The sequence below is a fragment of the Ostrea edulis genome, chromosome 4, assembly GCF_947568905.1.
Source record: "Ostrea edulis chromosome 4, xbOstEdul1.1, whole genome shotgun sequence".
In the NCBI taxonomy this organism is placed as follows: Eukaryota; Metazoa; Mollusca; class Bivalvia; order Ostreida; family Ostreidae; genus Ostrea; species Ostrea edulis.
Window position 1 is genome coordinate 31634137 of NC_079167.1, and position 17280 is coordinate 31651416.

The 17280-nt window shown below is 36.7% G+C and overlaps 2 protein-coding genes across 2 annotated transcripts; one reads left to right on the forward strand and one right to left on the reverse strand.

Annotated features, from left to right (window-relative positions):
• LOC125672342 (thioredoxin-like) lies at positions 1-5204 on the forward strand. Its single transcript, XM_048908577.2, has 5 exons — positions 1-89; positions 679-783; positions 2818-2886; positions 4281-4346; positions 4472-5204. The coding sequence occupies exons 1-5, from the start codon at positions 69-71 to the stop codon at positions 4538-4540; spliced, it is 330 nt and encodes a 109-aa protein (XP_048764534.2). The 5' UTR covers positions 1-68; the 3' UTR covers positions 4541-5204.
• A 5611-nt stretch (positions 5205-10815) lies between these two features.
• Positions 10816-12851, reverse strand: LOC125668957 (prostaglandin E2 receptor EP4 subtype-like). The gene is made up of 2 exons (XM_048903398.2): positions 11718-12851; positions 10816-11208 (listed from the first exon to the last, which is right to left on the reverse strand). Exons 1-2 carry the CDS (start codon positions 12807-12809, stop codon positions 10975-10977), a joined length of 1326 nt encoding a protein of 441 aa, XP_048759355.2. The 5' UTR covers positions 12810-12851; the 3' UTR covers positions 10816-10974.
• Positions 12852-17280: the final 4429 nt, after the last annotated feature.

A 17280-nucleotide genomic window follows, 5' to 3' on the forward strand; every position in this document is an offset into this window, starting at 1 on the left:
TAAGGGTAACGACATCACTAAGCAACAGCCTCGTTGTCTTCAACAACCGGGATACGGACTTTGCAAAAATGAAGGAAATTTTCACTCAGGTAAAATAATGCAATTTCATTTGTTATTTGATCTCCTATATCTAAACTCAGGTAATATTCAATTACGTTTTGTGACCTTTTGATTTTAAGTATCATTACGAAATATCAATTGTTGACTGCTTTTCCATCGAGAATGACTTATTGTGGTATATGACATACCTATTGATTTGGAGCAAATCGATATTTGTTTGCTTCAAAGTACAAGTAGCTCTATAGTGTATTGTATCTATTTTCTGTTACCCATGTTAATTATCAATTTGAATTTCATGTAACGTATTAATTACCACGAGGAAATATGTCGGGGTTATTAAACTTTATTGATATAAAATTATGAAAATATAGGACCCAATTTCTCTTTTTCCTCCTCCCAAACACTATTTTTTTTTACCAGCAGGTAAAATAACATGAAACGATGATGAAGGTAGTCCTGTTATTCTTAGCTTCACTCTGTCGTTAAGAATTCTCCAATATTTCTACATGTATCATATTTTCACAGGGCAAGAATGACGATCTGATCTTTTCTCATGAAGATTTTGAAAGATCATACATTTCTAAAAATAACGTACCATATCGTATTCGTATTTCGCAGGATGACTTTGACGACCTGTTGAAGAGCGCCGGGCAAAAGCTAGTCATCATTGACTTCTGGGCCACGTGGTGTGGACCATGTAAAGTTATTGGACCTGTTTTCAAGGTAACAGACTGGCACGTAGAAATGGGGGGGGGGGGGGGGGGGGGAGGGGGGGGACTGCCCATCACGTTTTTAACAATGGTCGTTATCTATTATTTCAACATGCAAAATAGATATATTGTATATTGGCTGAGCCACCCCTAGGCCCACTAGCTTTAATAGTAGTAGCGAATGAAAAGAAATGTAATTTTGAAAAATATGAATTGAACCCATGTAGCGAAGGATTAGCACCTACCACTCACCCCACGAGGATGTTGAAGAATGGGGAAAATCTTATTTATTTTTATCTTTGATAAGAATGTCAGGCAAGTCAACTTCCAACTCTTTTGACTGCCCACACCCTCTTTTTCACCACTACTTTGAAAAACGATGCTACGTGACCGACAACTGAAGTAATATCAACTGCAATGACCATTATTGGACCTTGATATTTATTTAAGGTATTCAATGTGTAACGATCATTCATGTGTAATTCATATCTAGTAAATGGATGCTGGGATTTTTGTTATCATGATATCATCTTGAAAGGTTCATCAAATAAAAATAATCCACCAAAGGAGTTTTCAGAATCATGATTACTATTTATTTCACGAAGAATTTTACATTGAAGTATATGGGAGGAGCATGTTTTATTGAAATATTTTTAAAAGAAGTTACATTTTCCTAGAAATCCCTTGGTAAAAAGTTACATACACTTTATCTTTATGAAAATATGAAATAAAATTTATCATTTACCTCACGTATTATTAGAAAATTATATTTTTCTTATTCTTACCATGGACAGATAACTCTTGAAAAAGTCTAAAGTGCAAAAATGTCCGTTTCTAATCCTGTACCAGTCATGTAATTTTTATCAACTTCACTTTCTTCGTTATTTAACAATTAACATTTATGTAGAATTGAATCACTCAAAACCGTTCATTATCTTTCTATCATACATTGAATACCTTAATGAAAAAGTTGGGATGGAATGGAAAAAGCAAATGCCTTGATCCCCGTTGATCTACCGCTGACGTAAATAAAGCATACTGTACATTTAACTGTAAGCTGTGGCCATCTGGTCGAATTTAACTGTAATTCGTCTGTCTGATAGTCATTATCGTGCCTTTTTGTGGATTTATAAAACCGACAGTGACTGAATAAATCAAAGACTAATAATTCTACAAACTTGTAATAGTTAAGGGTATATTTTGTAATTTATTAGTTTTAGTATGAAACGAAGAATATCTTATTCAGGGATTTAGAATGAATAGTTTGGTCCATTTGAAAGGGTTTTCCTATGGTGGACCTGATATGCTGGGAACTCTCAAATTATGTACATTAATGTATATCAAGGATAAGCCTTTCTTGATCCACGTCATCAACTCTACTGATCGATTACATTCCATTACAGCTGCCTTCCGTATTCCCGAGGGCTGTTCTCCACTGAACTTTTTATTTACAAATCATGATGTTGCAACTCAGTTTTATTCTACATTGTTTATATTTCACGATTTGTGAAAGAGAATACCATTTACGGTGATTTTAGCATAACGTTATATTTTTCTGATATCATAAAAGCAAATTACGTTTTAATTTTGCCGGAGAATCTGAAACTGGGAATGAGTAAACCCTTCTTGTATACAATATTATCAGGGATATAAAGGACTTAACGCGTAACTGTCTTAACTTTATACATAACAGTGTAGTTCCAATTTGAGTGGATGGGCTTGGAGGACTACATAAACAACAGAAGCTAGGATCCTTTTATTGCTGCTAACACACGTGTAAATCATATCACCCCAACAAATATCTAAGTTTCGCAGTAATGTACAGGGCTCTATATTGTATGAAATGTATCGCGTTTCAACATCAAGCATTCATTTAGATTCTTACACGATGATTTACAGACAATGGATACCTTACAATAAAAAACCCACTATATTGGTCATTAACAATTCATCTCCCTTTTCACTCCAATTCATCCAAAATAACTCTTTTATTCCTTTATCTATTCATCTTCAAATTGAAGGAATTGACAGATTCTGTCGTTTGCAGAAATTAGCCAGCGATCCAGAATATGAGCCGGACGTGGTCTTTGCTTCTGTAGACGTGGATGAAGCCAATGTAAGATTTACCTTATCATTGTATGTACTGATTTATACAACAGGCAAATTATGATTACATTGAATTAGATTCATAAACTAAACACTGGTAGCGGCGTAGTGGTTACGACTACTGGGAGGTACCGGGTTCGATTCTCCATCACACATTCGTTATGTTATCTTCAACTTTCCGTCTTGGCGCCGCTTCACACTTAAGACGTTTAACATGACTGTTTCTTTGCCAAGCGACCGGTGTTAGAAGTGACAGTAATGGGTCTTCTACTTTGCTGTACTTCTCCAACAGGTGGTAACATTTCTATAGGAATAAAAGTGTTTCAAACGTCACACAACATGCAAACAATAAACATTATTTTGAAAAAAAAGAAGATATTTTTTCATATAAAAAGATGAAAGGTGAAGATAAAGAACAGTGATCAATCCCATAACTCCTATAAGTAATACCAAAATAGGTATTTGGGCAAACATGGACCACTGGACACACTAGAGGTATGATCAGGTGTCTAGGAGGAGTAAGCATCCCCTGTCGACCGGTTACACCCGCCGTGAGCGCTATATCCTGATCAGGTAAACGGAGTTATCCGTAGTTAACACCAGTGTACCAAGAACGCCCTAACAATCGGTATGAAACATGTCAAACAGCACTTGACCCAATAATATTTTGTATTGACGAACTAGATCGTTATAACGACCATAGAATTTGCGAAATGCTGACTTCGATGGAGACTGTTGAAACCCCTGTACCATCAACTTGTTTGTCAGTAGCTTACCTCGATTTAAAAACTGGTCATACGCAGAACAAGCTCTTGCGTATTGAATCAGTTGAGAGATATAAACACCATATGCAGGTGATAATGAAATATTGCTACATAAATATGGGAAGTTGACGATGGAAAAGCTGAAATCATCCCGTTTGTCATACAGTTGAGTTGTCAGGTTGCTGTTAATGTCTACTTTCAATAAAATATCTAGATGTATTTTCTTAAAACGAAACACTTTTTCAGATGGAGATATATATCAATGTACTTACATTTTCAATGTTTTGCCTTCGACATACTTAGCAATTGTAATGATAGCCATTTCCTCGTGCATGCGATGCAGTTGTAAACAATGCACGTATAAATCTTGATAAAAAAAATAGTATGTCTATTTTAACGGCTGCAAAATTCCGATATTTTTTGAAAATACATGAGGGTATAAACTGCAACGTTTCACGCAGGCATATTTTTCATGAAGCGCCAAAATCAAAATTTATTTCTTAAATAACTTTCAAAAGAATTTATATTTTTTATGTTATATCCGAACAAAAATGTATGTTTGAGAGATATTTCTTTTCGATAAGTGATATCTCTTGTTTCAAAAATAACTTCTATATATGATATTATTTTAAATGAACAGGAGCTCGCTGAAGAAATAGGGATTGAGTGCATGCCTACCATTATGTTCTTCAAGGATGGAGAAAAGGTAAAACAAAAACTCATTATGATGAAATCAAAGTAAACTTAGCAATATCATATTATATTAAAACAAGAAGAAACGGTCCATGACGTAAATATGCTTCTTGATATTGAAAATTGTCTCAATTTAAGGTGGATGAAATGGCTGGAGCCAACAAAGCCAAACTCGTGGAAAAGATAGAGGAACTCCGAAAGAAATGATATACTGTACAAAGAAGGTTTTAAGGAAGTCCCAACCTTGATGTGCTAGTTGAACTAAAAATACCCATAGTATATTGACCTCGATTGTCCCCTCAGTTACATGTATAAACCCGGATGTCGATATCGTACATAAGAGTATTTGAGACCACGGTGTCTGGTAACTTCATGTCAAAATAGCAGTGTATTGTAAAACTAATGTTGGTACCATTTTTTTCTTAAAATACTCAATACATATTGAAAATGTTTTTAAAAAAACCCCAGAAAGAATAAATTTAAACCAACTCCTTATGTTTCATCAACAATTTTTCATATATGAAATCTCCCTCATAAAAGCATGTGGATGGTGGGCTTGAGGAGATGGTTGGTTTTAGTTGTATAGTTTAAAAATTCGTTTAGGGAATAACAATTTTCTCATTTGTTATTTTCGGTTATTAGTGCGATTTAACGGTCGGGAATTGAGTTTTACCGATAACGCATTAGCGATATAGTTCTGGGGTACAAGTCTAAAATATATACAGGAAAACAAAAGGTATGAGACAAAAACACTTAGCTTTTTGAATTCATTATTCAAGAACAAATGTTGTGTCTACATAGGCTATATATAATTAGAAAACAATATTGTAACCTTTGTTTCAAAGTTGGGAAATAAATAGGGTTGAACTTATAAGCAATTCTTCTTCCTGTCAATAAAAGACAATTGTGGCAGCTGTTGTGGTTCAAAGGTATTTCATTCATTTGACAAGTGAAATATACTAACGGAACAAAAGAAACTGCATTATAAAATTTAGTATAATTTTTCTATATTTATTGTATATATTTATAAAATCTAAACAATCGATAAAGGTGATGTTTTTGAACAATATATCGGATAGTAAACGACTCAGATGCACGAACATTTTCATGGTTAGTGAACACATGTTGTTTATTGAAGTGTTCGTACACACGAGTTTTACTGGCCAATACTGTTTGGAGTAAGAGGTGTAAAAGGTTTGTTTGGACACTATTCGTTAAGGAAAGCACTTTCGTTTTGACAAAATTTACCCTTCTGTCATGCCACGACTCAGCGAAAACCAACGTAGTCGTGCTGTTGGGATGCTTCGAGGTGGAATAGCACAAAATTACGTAGCAAGACACTTTGGAGTTCATCGGAACACCATCCAGTCCAGTCAATATGGAAACGTTTCCGACAATCTGGTGACACTCGGGATCGACCACGTTCTGGGCGTCCTTGTGTGACGTCACGTCGACAGGACAACTACATTAGACGTGTGTACCTGAAAAATCGATTCCAGACAGGAAGTTTGACTGCTCGTAGCATTCCTGGACTTCGACCAATCAGTCCAAGAACTGTGCGTTATTGTCTGCGCGAGCACAACATCAGACCAAGACTTCCAGCGGTGTGCCCAATACTGCTTCAACGTCATCGTATCGTTAGACTAGCGTGGTGGAGAAAAATCTGCGATTCAGAAAACAGGACTGGGCCAATATTCTGTTCACTCATGAATCCAGATTTCATTTGGAAAGCAGTGACGACCGTTGTAGATTGTATCGTCGTGTTGGAGAGCGGTACCAGGACGCTTGTGTTGTGCAACGTCGACAATTCGGTGGAGGTAGCGTTATGGTATGGGGTGGAATAACAGCACGTGGAAAAAACCCCTCTACAAATTGTCAATGGAAATCTCACCGGCTTACGCTATCGAGACGAAATTATTCAGCGCCATGTGATACCCTTCATACAGAGACAGCAAAATCACATCACTCTGCAGCACGACAACGCAATACCACATGCTGCACGTGTAGTCAGGGACTTTTTTGTTCACTAGAATGTCGATGCCTTGCCTTGGCCAGCTGACTGATTGCATTTTCAAGTCAAGCAGAGCATTCATTAGGAGAATGTATGATCCCAAGTGCAGGGATTGTAAACTATACTAGCGGAAAAAAGAAACTGTGCATTATTTAGTATATGAAAAAAATAACAATGAGCAAATTTTATTTTTTGTAATACTGTTCACAAATGTATTCGTTACAACATTTCACAATCCATTAATGTTAACGTCGAATAACGTCAATTTCAGCACACTCGAAAGACACTGGTACATGTATTCGAACTTAAATTAACAAACTTAACGCGTGTGACCACCATTTACATTCACGTATGCTTGACAACGGCGCCTCATTGATGCCACGAAAGTGTTCAGAAATGTTTGAGGGATGTTGTTCCAGATGTTGGTTAAAGCCTGGCCTAAATCAATCAATGCCACTGGCTGATTTGGTAAACGGCGTAGACGTCGTTCCATTTCATTCCAGACGTGCTTGATTGGCGATAAATCGGGGGAAACAGCTGGCCAAGGCAAAACATCGACATTCTGTTGAACAAAAAAGTCCCTGACTACACGTTCAACATGTGCCATGGCCTTGCGTTATCACATGACGCTGAATAATTTCGTCTCGATAGCGTACGCCGGTGAGATTTCCATTAATAATTTGTAGAGGGATCCTTCCAGATGCTGTTATTCCACCCCACCCCATAACGCTACCTCCACCGAATTGTCGACGTTACACAACACAAGCGTCCTGGTCCTGGTACCGTTCGCCAACGCGATGATACACTCTACAACGGCCGTCACTGCTATCCAAAATGAAATCTGGATTCATCAGTAAACAGAATATTGGCTCAGTCCTGTATTCTGAATCGCAGATGTCTCCACCACGCTAGTCTACCGATACGATGACGTTGAAGAAGTATTGGGCGCACCGCTGGACGTATTGGTCTGATGTTGTGCTCACGCAGACGATAACGCACAGTTCTTGGACTGATTGGTCGAAGTCCAGGCATGCTACGGGTAGTCAAACTTGCTGTCTGATTTTAGATTTTATAAATATAAACAATAAATACAGAAAAATTATACTGAATTTTATAATGCACAGTTTCTTTTTTCCGCTAGTATATATCATCATATTAGATGCCTAGTATAAAGAGTGACGTGTTATGTGGTTAGAGTTTTGACAGATTTCTATTTACTGCTGGATCATATGATGTAGGATGTGGGGCCTATTTTCTTTGACAATGGTGATTTCTAATTTCTAATAATAATATCTGTCTAAGTATTAAATAACAATGATGTTATGTAGAACATGACCTTTTGAAGTTATGGCGGCATGCAGTACGGTGAATAATGTTGAACAAAAGAAGGACTATTTTATCGATGTACTTCTCTGGTTAGTGTTTTTGATAAACAGAGTTACAAATCTAAACGGGTATTTCAATTGCTGAGACATTTTGTGTTGAAATTTCTATTTAAAAACAATCAATCAATCCTGCGAATTGAGGATGGTGCTCTGTAGTTGGTGTTAAACAACCGACGCTCTAAAAAGATGACAATGTTATCTTGTTTAACGTCTCTCTCGCGATTTTTTCACTCATATGGAGACGTCACCAAGGCCGGTGAAGGGCTTCAAATTTAGACCTTTACTCGGCGCTTAAAGCCATTGAGCAGTGAGGGTTCTTTAGCGTGCCACACCTACTGTGACCTGTCATCCGTTTTTTATGGTCATCTCCGAGGACCCTTGATATCCACACTTGATGCCGAGCGTTTGGCGATGGAACTGCCACTACTTGTTTTAACGACTTAGGTATGCCGCGGCCGGGATTCGAACCCCGGCCTTCCGCATGCGGAGCAAACGCTCTAACCTCTAGGGCACCGCGGCTGTTCAATTCGCAGGAGACCGTCAACTTGATTCACAAACTCAAATAAATGAATGGCTATCTCAGTTGCTAGAAATACTCAATATCGTATAAAACAGGTCTCAGTTTATTTGAAAAATATTGCACACAATTTGGTTATCTCACATCTGCAACTCTGGACAACACAGTAAACCATGTGTTGCAGTTTGTAGCTTACTTGTCAAGTAACGGTTGCTGTTTTGTACGGCTAGGTTACATGTTGCGATTATCACTTTCCAGTATAAAATTCAAAATTGGGATGATGTGCCAAGTTTTATCCTGACAAGCTCCTTAAGTTGAAGAAGACGATGTATTAAGGTTACATGTACCTACCCATCACGTGTCTATAGCTGTAAATGCTTCGTGTCCTAACGGCAGTGTGCTTCAGTGCCAAGTAAACATTTTCATGATGAAACTGAACGATGAAATTCCAAGTCTGGAAGTCATATGTACATTGTTTATGTTTTGAGTAAGTTGTAAGGCCCAATAACTAGAACAACAACTGTTCCAGTAATCGGGATATCTAGAAGAAGATTGAATGTTTGTATGGTTTTGCCTTGTGTTAGGGACCCAGATTTTTGTCATATTGTTATGGCATCAATGTACATATTAGTTTAGCTGTTTATTTCTATCATGCCCTAAGTATTGCAGAAACATGTCAAGTTTCTGCATGGTTTTGTTGGTTCATCCATCATTGAGCAAGCTTTCACAGCTTCTCAGTCTAGGCCCGGTGGAACCAATTTTGTGCATCCGGTATCTTGAATACCCTGGTTTGAAATTGTTTTAATTTGAGAAATAAAAAAGTTTTAAATTATCATCTTGATGAATTTAAATTGACAGCGGAGGCAATAGAATTGGAATGAAGCATTCCACTGCACACATTATTTTCAATTATCTGAACCATCTGCAATTGATTAATAAACAGTACTATGTTTGTATTTCTTCTCTAATGCATTCCTGCATGATGAATCAATGGGAAATACCGTTTCCACGTCAATAGTGTAACAAGTAAGTGGTATGATGGATGACGATACGTGTAATTCAAATGATATGGTAATGGTGTGACCCTCAGCAATTTCACAGGTTTTTTTGTGTGTGTGTTGAAACTGGACACAGTGCATCCTAAAATTTAAGGTAAAATGACGTTGGTCGTGGGTCAGTTGATTGGTGGCTCCCCAATTGGTGGGGTGACTTCGAACATGACTTACCTGTTCGCTGGCACTTGCGCACACCAAGTCAACTGATTCCACATCTATTGTTGTGTTGCCAGTGAGTTTGAAACAGTTCTATGCAATATTGAATTGTGACTGTGGATTTTGTGAAACTGTGACTGTTGTAAAAAAAAAAAAAAAAAAAAAAAAAAAAAAAAAAAGTGTGCTTTTATCAAAACTCACTGAGCTAGATATTGGGTTAATTTAACCAAACTCTAATTAACTAACCATCCGCGATTAACCCAGGGTGATCAATTTTGAACTTGTTGATTGATGCTGTAGTTGTTTGGAACTTGTTGATTGATGCTGTAGTTGTGTGGAACTTGTTGATTGATGCTGGAGTTGTGTGGAACTTGTTGATTGATGCTGTAGTTGTGTGGGTTTACCCAAATGTGTTGTAATTGGCACTCCAAAACTTCTAGCTGTATGCCACGGACAATACTCGCACAAAAGATAAACTTGTTTTGCTTGTTTGTTTTCTGCATAAATAATGTAAGAATATATTAAGTATTCTAGTTTAATACATGACAAAGTTAGAAAATTCTAATTCCGTGTCCCCATCTTTGACCATCGCTAAATTAATTAAGTTAAATTTACATTAACGTTCTGGAGGTTGAGTTTATGATGAACTCTCCCACTACTCAAGATTCTGAAGAATTCAAGAATGTGAAAAGCTTACACATGTATTACAAAGAACGCTTGGCTAACTAACATTTAACTAGACTTAAATGATTAAGAATGCAGAATCATTCTTTCAGCAAAATTTTCTAAAGAGTTTTTCAACATCGTACACCCAACACAGATTGAAAATGATTTCAAAATTTGGTTGCTAAGCACAAGTTTCGATCACAATTGCAAGAATCGGACATGCATGGTTAATAATGTTCATTGATATTTTCCTATAGGCTGTATAGGCCCACACTGTGCACATTAATGCACAACTCAACTATGACGTCACATCTGCTAACATGATTTATTGATTGTGAGGTCACATCTTTTAGAAAAAATAAAGGATGTAAAAGAATCTATATTTCTAGAATTAGAAGAGTATGTAATATGAAAAAGATCTTACAGTAGTGTTATTGATTGAATATGAAAAAAATATGCCCACCCGCGGTCGTTGCGCGGAAACGGACTTCTCAGGCTCAGTCCGCTTTACCGCGCAACAACCTCGAGCGGACATATTTCGCAATAATTCGGCAATGGAATACACTTCACAATTATATCATGTTTCAAGAATTAAACAGCCATTGAATAAGTGTCCACAAATGCCCGTATCGGATTGTCTCACTAAATCATGAATTAATGATTACTCAAACAAATTATGGCAAACCTTCCACATAATCGACTGAAATGTTTAATCTGACAACAAATATTTCACAAGACGTGTAGTTTAAAATAAAACCTAAATTGATTCGAGTCTGTTTTTGAACACACTAGACAGTTCTAGACTCATAATCTAATGCCCAAAGAGCAACATTTTCCAGCATTTACAATCACTAAGCGGTTGTCGTTTTCGATATCGTCTTCAATCCTTTGTTCTTATTGGTTGACGTCTCGTTTCTTCCAAGTAGACGATTACCAAAATTTACCAGCATAACAAACACTTCCCTCCGGAACAGGATGTAGATCCATGGGTCAATTACGGAGTTGGTCACGCCCATGCGCAGAAGCGTTAATTCAGTCTTACCTTGTCCAGCAACCGAGAATGTAGCGTGCTGAAATATGTTCACCTGTAAAACATTTGGGCATCATCATCATGACAAACTTATCTACCAGGAACACACAGTCAAATGTCTTTAATTTGATATATATGTTACTGCTTTCATGGTATGTATAAATGTATCAAATCAATGTTTTGTCGGACTTAACAATAAACCAATATTAAATCAATGTATTTCATTTCAAATGATATATTCATATAGAAGTATCTCAAATCCATGTACATTACACACAGCAGTTTGTTTATATTTTAGAAAGCTAAACACAATGTAAGCATAGGGTACCTAGATCTTTATTCCTTAGCTAAAACGAGAATGCTATGTAATGCGTAAATTTATCTTACTCTTCATTTTGTAAAGTATTCCATCTCATATCCGGTTTAGTAAATGGAAGGGAAAAAAACCTAACAAATCCAAATAATATTTTTTCCTTTGTTGGACATTTTTGTGTACGTTTTATGTTTTGTTGAAATGATAGAAAAACAAAAATTTAACATCTTCTTTATAAGGCATATTCTTACCATAAGTGGAGCCCAACAAGACGTGAAAACCGTGACAATCATCAGGAGAAAGAGGACCACGGGCAGGTCGTTCCTGTTGCTCTTGGCGACAGACTTGCTGAATTTATTCTTGATGAAGAACACGATGACTAAAAAGTTTATCAGCACTGTCAGAATGACTACCAAAGCTCCACTTGTGGCGTAAATGTAGGAGTAGATCACTTTAGATGTGGAGGACATGTCTATAAAGTCTAGGAAACACCAGGAACCTGGATAGTAGTTTTTACTGGCGCCTAATCCGTACAGGTGGAGAGAACTGATAACTCCCGACAGCGTCCAGACAAACCCCAGCATAATCATAGCTCGACGGTTCTTTGTTGGAGTGTTGTAAAGGAACGGAAAGAATATTGCGAAGAAGCGGTCAAATGACATACAGCAGACGATCATAGCCGATGACATCAGAGTAAACATGAAAACAAAGCCCAGGTAATCACACAATGCTTTAGGGAATGTGTACTCAAAATTAGAGATGTAGCGATACTCTGCAAATGGATAAGATGCCAATATCCCACCACCATCTGATATTGCCAGTCCGCACACGAGTCTGTAGAATGGGCGCCATTTGTGAGTTTTCGAGGAAACACACAAAACGCATAAAGCAATTGCGTTACCAACAACGCCGAAGACGAACAAGAGAGTGACTGGGGTGATGTTTTCGTAGACATGTGTCGTAGTGACCAGGTTATACGTGGTGAAGTTCACAACTGAAGTAGAAAAATCTGTATCTGAAGTAGTGTTCATATCACTGGAAACAGCCAAGGTGGTCAGAATTCCGGCTGTGACATTATTCGACATTTGCTCAGTTTGTACTCCTGTAATGGTCAGAATTCCGGCCGTGACATTATTCGACATTTGTTCAGGTCGTACCACTGTGGTGGTCAGCATTTCGGCTGTTACGTTGTTCGTCATCTGTTCAGGTCTTGCCCCTGTGGTGGTCAGCATTCCGGCCGTGATATTGTTCGTCATCTGTTCAGGTCTTGTTCCTGTGGTGGTCAGCATTCCGGCCGTGACATTGTTCGTCATCTGTTCAGGTCTTGCGACAGTGTTGGTCATAGTCAACTCGTCACGTAGAATACCGAGACTCAAGAAGGACTCGCGAAGGATGAAGCTGTCGCTTTATATGGCATTAAAGAATCTATAGAAAGTGTGTCACAGGATTTCAGCTGACATAATCAAACAGAAATATTGATCAGAATGTGAGATTTTAAACCAAACTAAGGAACCGTAGCTTATTTCACACAGACGTAAGTGATGAAATTTTCACTGGTATTATTACATAATCATACTTACGGCAAATCTTATTAAAAATCTTGAGTGCATGGTGGGATACTAAATAACATTTGATTAAATTTTAATAACTGTTATAATCACTTCCGGGTTAATGAATTTTCATAATATCAGGCTGAAATTAAAACTGATGTTTGCTTTTCTTTTCTGACGACTTGACAAAGAACCAAGTTAAACTTTACATTATGCATCAGTGTTGATTTCCAGTCCCAACAAATGCTCACTTCTGCCAAATTTTAAGCATATCCAATTTAAAGTACAGAGTTAAAACTTTTATTTCCGTTCCGATATTTCGTCATTAGTTTATCGTATGTCGTAAACATTTAGTTTCTTCTCTGGAACGGCATAACCAATTTTGCTTTTTGACATATATGGGTCCATGGTAACAAAACATTGTGAATTTCATGGAGTCTGCCTCCCAGGTACCTAAGGGGTGTGATCAAAATTAATGTAATCTTTGAAACATCTTCTTTACTCTTATAAAAGCAGTCAAACTATTGGTAAAATTATAAAAGCAATGAGCCCTTTACCAAAAGTGTGAAATTGATGACCCCTAGTTTCAGGGTTCATGCCACATCGGTGGGGATATGTTGGTCGAATATCAAAATGCACTATATATGAGAAAATCTTCTTTAATTGTGGACATCAAGTAGGCAAACTGGTTGTATGATTATAATGAGCATTGCGTCTGCTACCAAAAACTGTGAAATTCATTACTCTTGGCCATAGGTGAGGCTAAGTTGGTCATACAGTGATCGATCTCATAACTCCTACACATATATGGACTATGAACTAAAGAGTTTGGCAAACATGGATCTCTAGACACACCAGAGGTGGAATCAGGTGCCTGGGAGGAGTAAGCATTCCCTGTCGACCGGTCACACCCGTCGTGAGCCCTATATTTTTGAAATCTTATTATTTTCTTCTGGAATCAAAGAGGCAAAAATGGACATCGAACCCTCTACCTAAATGAATGACCACGGGGTTTAGGAAACAGGGTGGAACTCTATTGGTCATATACATTATGTATTGAAAATGCAATTGAAACTCTTCTTTACTGCGGGGAAACTGTAAAATTATAATGAGCAATCTAAAATTTGTTACCCTTGGGGGGACTAAGTTAATCATAAGTTGAAAATGCCATATAGTTTACAAAAAATATTTTGCTCCTGGAAAGCATGCAAGGTGCATTATTATAATAATCATTGCGAAATTTATGACCCTGGGTCCTGGCCCAGATTGGAGCTTGGTGGATCATATGTTGTAAATGAAATACGGTTCAGAAAACCTTAGTTATTCCAAGACATATTGAGCACTATTGCCATGAAATGTTTTGCATTTCGTCAATAGAATAATCTATAAAACAAAGAAACAACTTGCTTTCTTTGGAGGAAATATATTCGGCAAATAATTTTTCAGATTGCATTTCATTCTGATGTGATATAGCATACTTTCCTAAACATGAATTGTAAATCATCAATTACCCTAATGTATATCTATCATCTAGTACAAAGTATTAAAATGGAGAAGTAAAGACAGTACACAGGAAACAAAGATTTCTAAAGACAAAAATGTTCATCCTAATGTAACTGTTAATGCCACTTTCTTAAATAAGTTACTGTCTTACTTGCCTTCCTACGTACAGTACCTACCTTCTTACCTACGTACTTACATGTATATCACTGCCTACCTACTTACCCATACCTACCTACATGTAGCTACCCATAATTCAAAATGGTGGGTCGCAAACGAGAAATGGACGTTATTATAATGCATGTACAATAGCATACCATACATATTGTCGGCATTCTCATCTCTGAGCTTGTAATAAATCCTTGATTATGATCGAATTGCGTATCTCAATAAGGTTACAAAATAAATATTAAATAATCAATTATTGATATGACCTTTAAAGAAAGTCAGCTTATGGTTTCATTCACGATGTGCGTACAAAAATTACGTTATCAGAGCCTCCCCCGAGATAGAAGTATTGCAACTTTGGCAATGATTGGTTGAAGTTCATGACTTCCTTATCCTTTATCAATATTGTCATCTGTTAAAAAGAAACCCCAGTAAACTCTGAATTAATACTTGTACGCTAACTTTATACAAAATTAAATAGTCCAGATATACCAATAATATTTCCTAATAAATAAATCATAATATTGAAACTAACAAAACTAAGTTGAAGGCCTACAAATAATTCCTTTTTATATTATTTATTCTAATGAGGGGTGTGTGTTTTTTTAATTTAACAAACCAAAACCACTTACAAAATACTTGAATATGTAATTACATTTTCTGGAATTTGTCAACACGTCTACGACATAGTTTTCAATCAAATTCAAAGAAGAAATCTATTCATTTGTAGAGCTAAATATTGACCTTTCATAATAATCTACAAACGCAACACTGAGTATGTGTTTATATAATCCAACACAGTCTATCTGATTCATAAAATGAATCACATTATAAAAGAAGATGATGGATTGTTTTAAGGGTTCCATATTCTGTTCTCTAACAAATTATTTCGGAATGCTACAGTAACAACCCTTTAACTAGAGAAAAGTTTCATTGATTGTATATTGTTTAACGTCCCTCTCGAGAATCTTTCACTCATATGGAGATGTCGAAATAATAAGAAGATGCATAATTTTATCATACAGATAAACAGGGCGGACAAGTCTACGCACATAGAAATATGTAATTATTACAGATAGAAATGTATGACCATTTACCTGAATGGAGAGGTTATCAAACACATTTCATATCCCAGTCTGTAGGACAAATAAATACCTATAATGGAATCCAAAACAAAACTCCTTATTTCATTTGCATTTCAGGATCCAATAAATCTTTTATAAAACCTCTACCTTTTCTCCTCACAAAACATGTATTATTTCACCATCTTTGGGAGAAGTGGTGTAAATAAAATGTGGGTTCTAATACCTTCAAAAAAACTTCTAGTAAATTTGAAATCGCTAAACTTTTCCAAAATCAACAGCATCAAAACGAAAGACTTTTCAACACTTTATTCGACCATTCTTCACGACAAATTAAAGATTATGCTTTTTGACATCATATACAGAAGTTTCTTCAATAAAAATGCAACTCGGAAATATTGCTATCATTGGATCAGTTATCCCAAAATCAATCTGCTAAACACAACTCTGACTATACATACAAGTATTCTCTCAACTGATTCGATACGCAAGAGCTTGTCCTGCGTATGATCAGTTTTTAAATCGAGGCAGGCTACTGACAAACAAGTTTGATTTAAACATTATTTTATTATGATAATTCATAATAGGATTGGACAACAGGAACTGCCTATATAAGTCAAATGCTGTCTGACTTGTTTCACACCGATTGTTAGGCCGTTCTTCGCACACTAATTTGGACTACGGATAACTCCGTTTAACTGATCAAGATATAGAACTCACGGTGGGTGTGACCGATTGGCAGGGTGGCTTACTCCTCCTAGGCACCTGATCCCACCTTTGGTATTTCCAGGGGTTCGTGTTTGTCCAACTCTCTATTTTTTATTGCTTATAGGAGTTGTGAGATTGACCACCGTTTCTTATTTGTTGCAATTTCTATAAACATAAATAGAGTTCCGAATTACCTGACATGCTTTTATATTCTTATGAGGCAGGACTTGTTCATAAGGAATATTTTATTGTGGCCTTCAAATTAACACATGAATACACCGATGACGTCATTTTTTCTATTAACATATGCGGAAATAAAAGATAGCGCATATCATTCCACATCAGCTTCATTTTAGTATATTTATGCCCCCTCAAAGAAGAGGGGCATACTGCTTTGCACCTGTCGGTCGGTCTGTCTGTAGACCACATGTTGTCCGCTCAATATCTTGAGAACCATTCACTTGATCGTAATGATATTTCATATGTGGGTTGGTTATGGTTATGAGTAGAAGAGGACCCCTATTGATTTTCAGGTCAAAGGCCAATGGTAAATCCATTCTGGACATAGCAAGATACTGTCTGCTCAATATCTTGAGAACCCTTTCCTTGATAAACATTAAACTTTGTACACTGGTACTTTGTGACGAGAGGGTGACCCCTATTTATTTTGAGGTCACATGATCAAGGGTCAAACTGGACATAGGAAAATACTGTCAGCTCGATACAATGAGAACTCTTTGCTTGGGAGACATCAAACCTGGTACACCTTAAGGATTAGATGACCTCTATTGATTTTGAGATCACAT

Coding starts and splice junctions, on each gene's coding strand:
- LOC125668957 (XM_048903398.2), bottom strand. CDS start 12,809: ATGACCAACACTGTCGCAAGACCTGAACAGATGACGAACAATGTCACG. Junction 11,209..11,717: donor CTTGTTGGGCTCCACTTATG/GTAAGAATATGC, acceptor AATGTTTTACAG/GTGAACATATTTCAGCACGC.
- LOC125672342 (XM_048908577.2), top strand. CDS start 69: ATGAAGGAAATTTTCACTCAG. Junction 784..2,817: donor TTATTGGACCTGTTTTCAAG/GTAACAGACTGG, acceptor TGTCGTTTGCAG/AAATTAGCCAGCGATCCAGA. Junction 4,347..4,471: donor TCTTCAAGGATGGAGAAAAG/GTAAAACAAAAA, acceptor TCTCAATTTAAG/GTGGATGAAATGGCTGGAGC.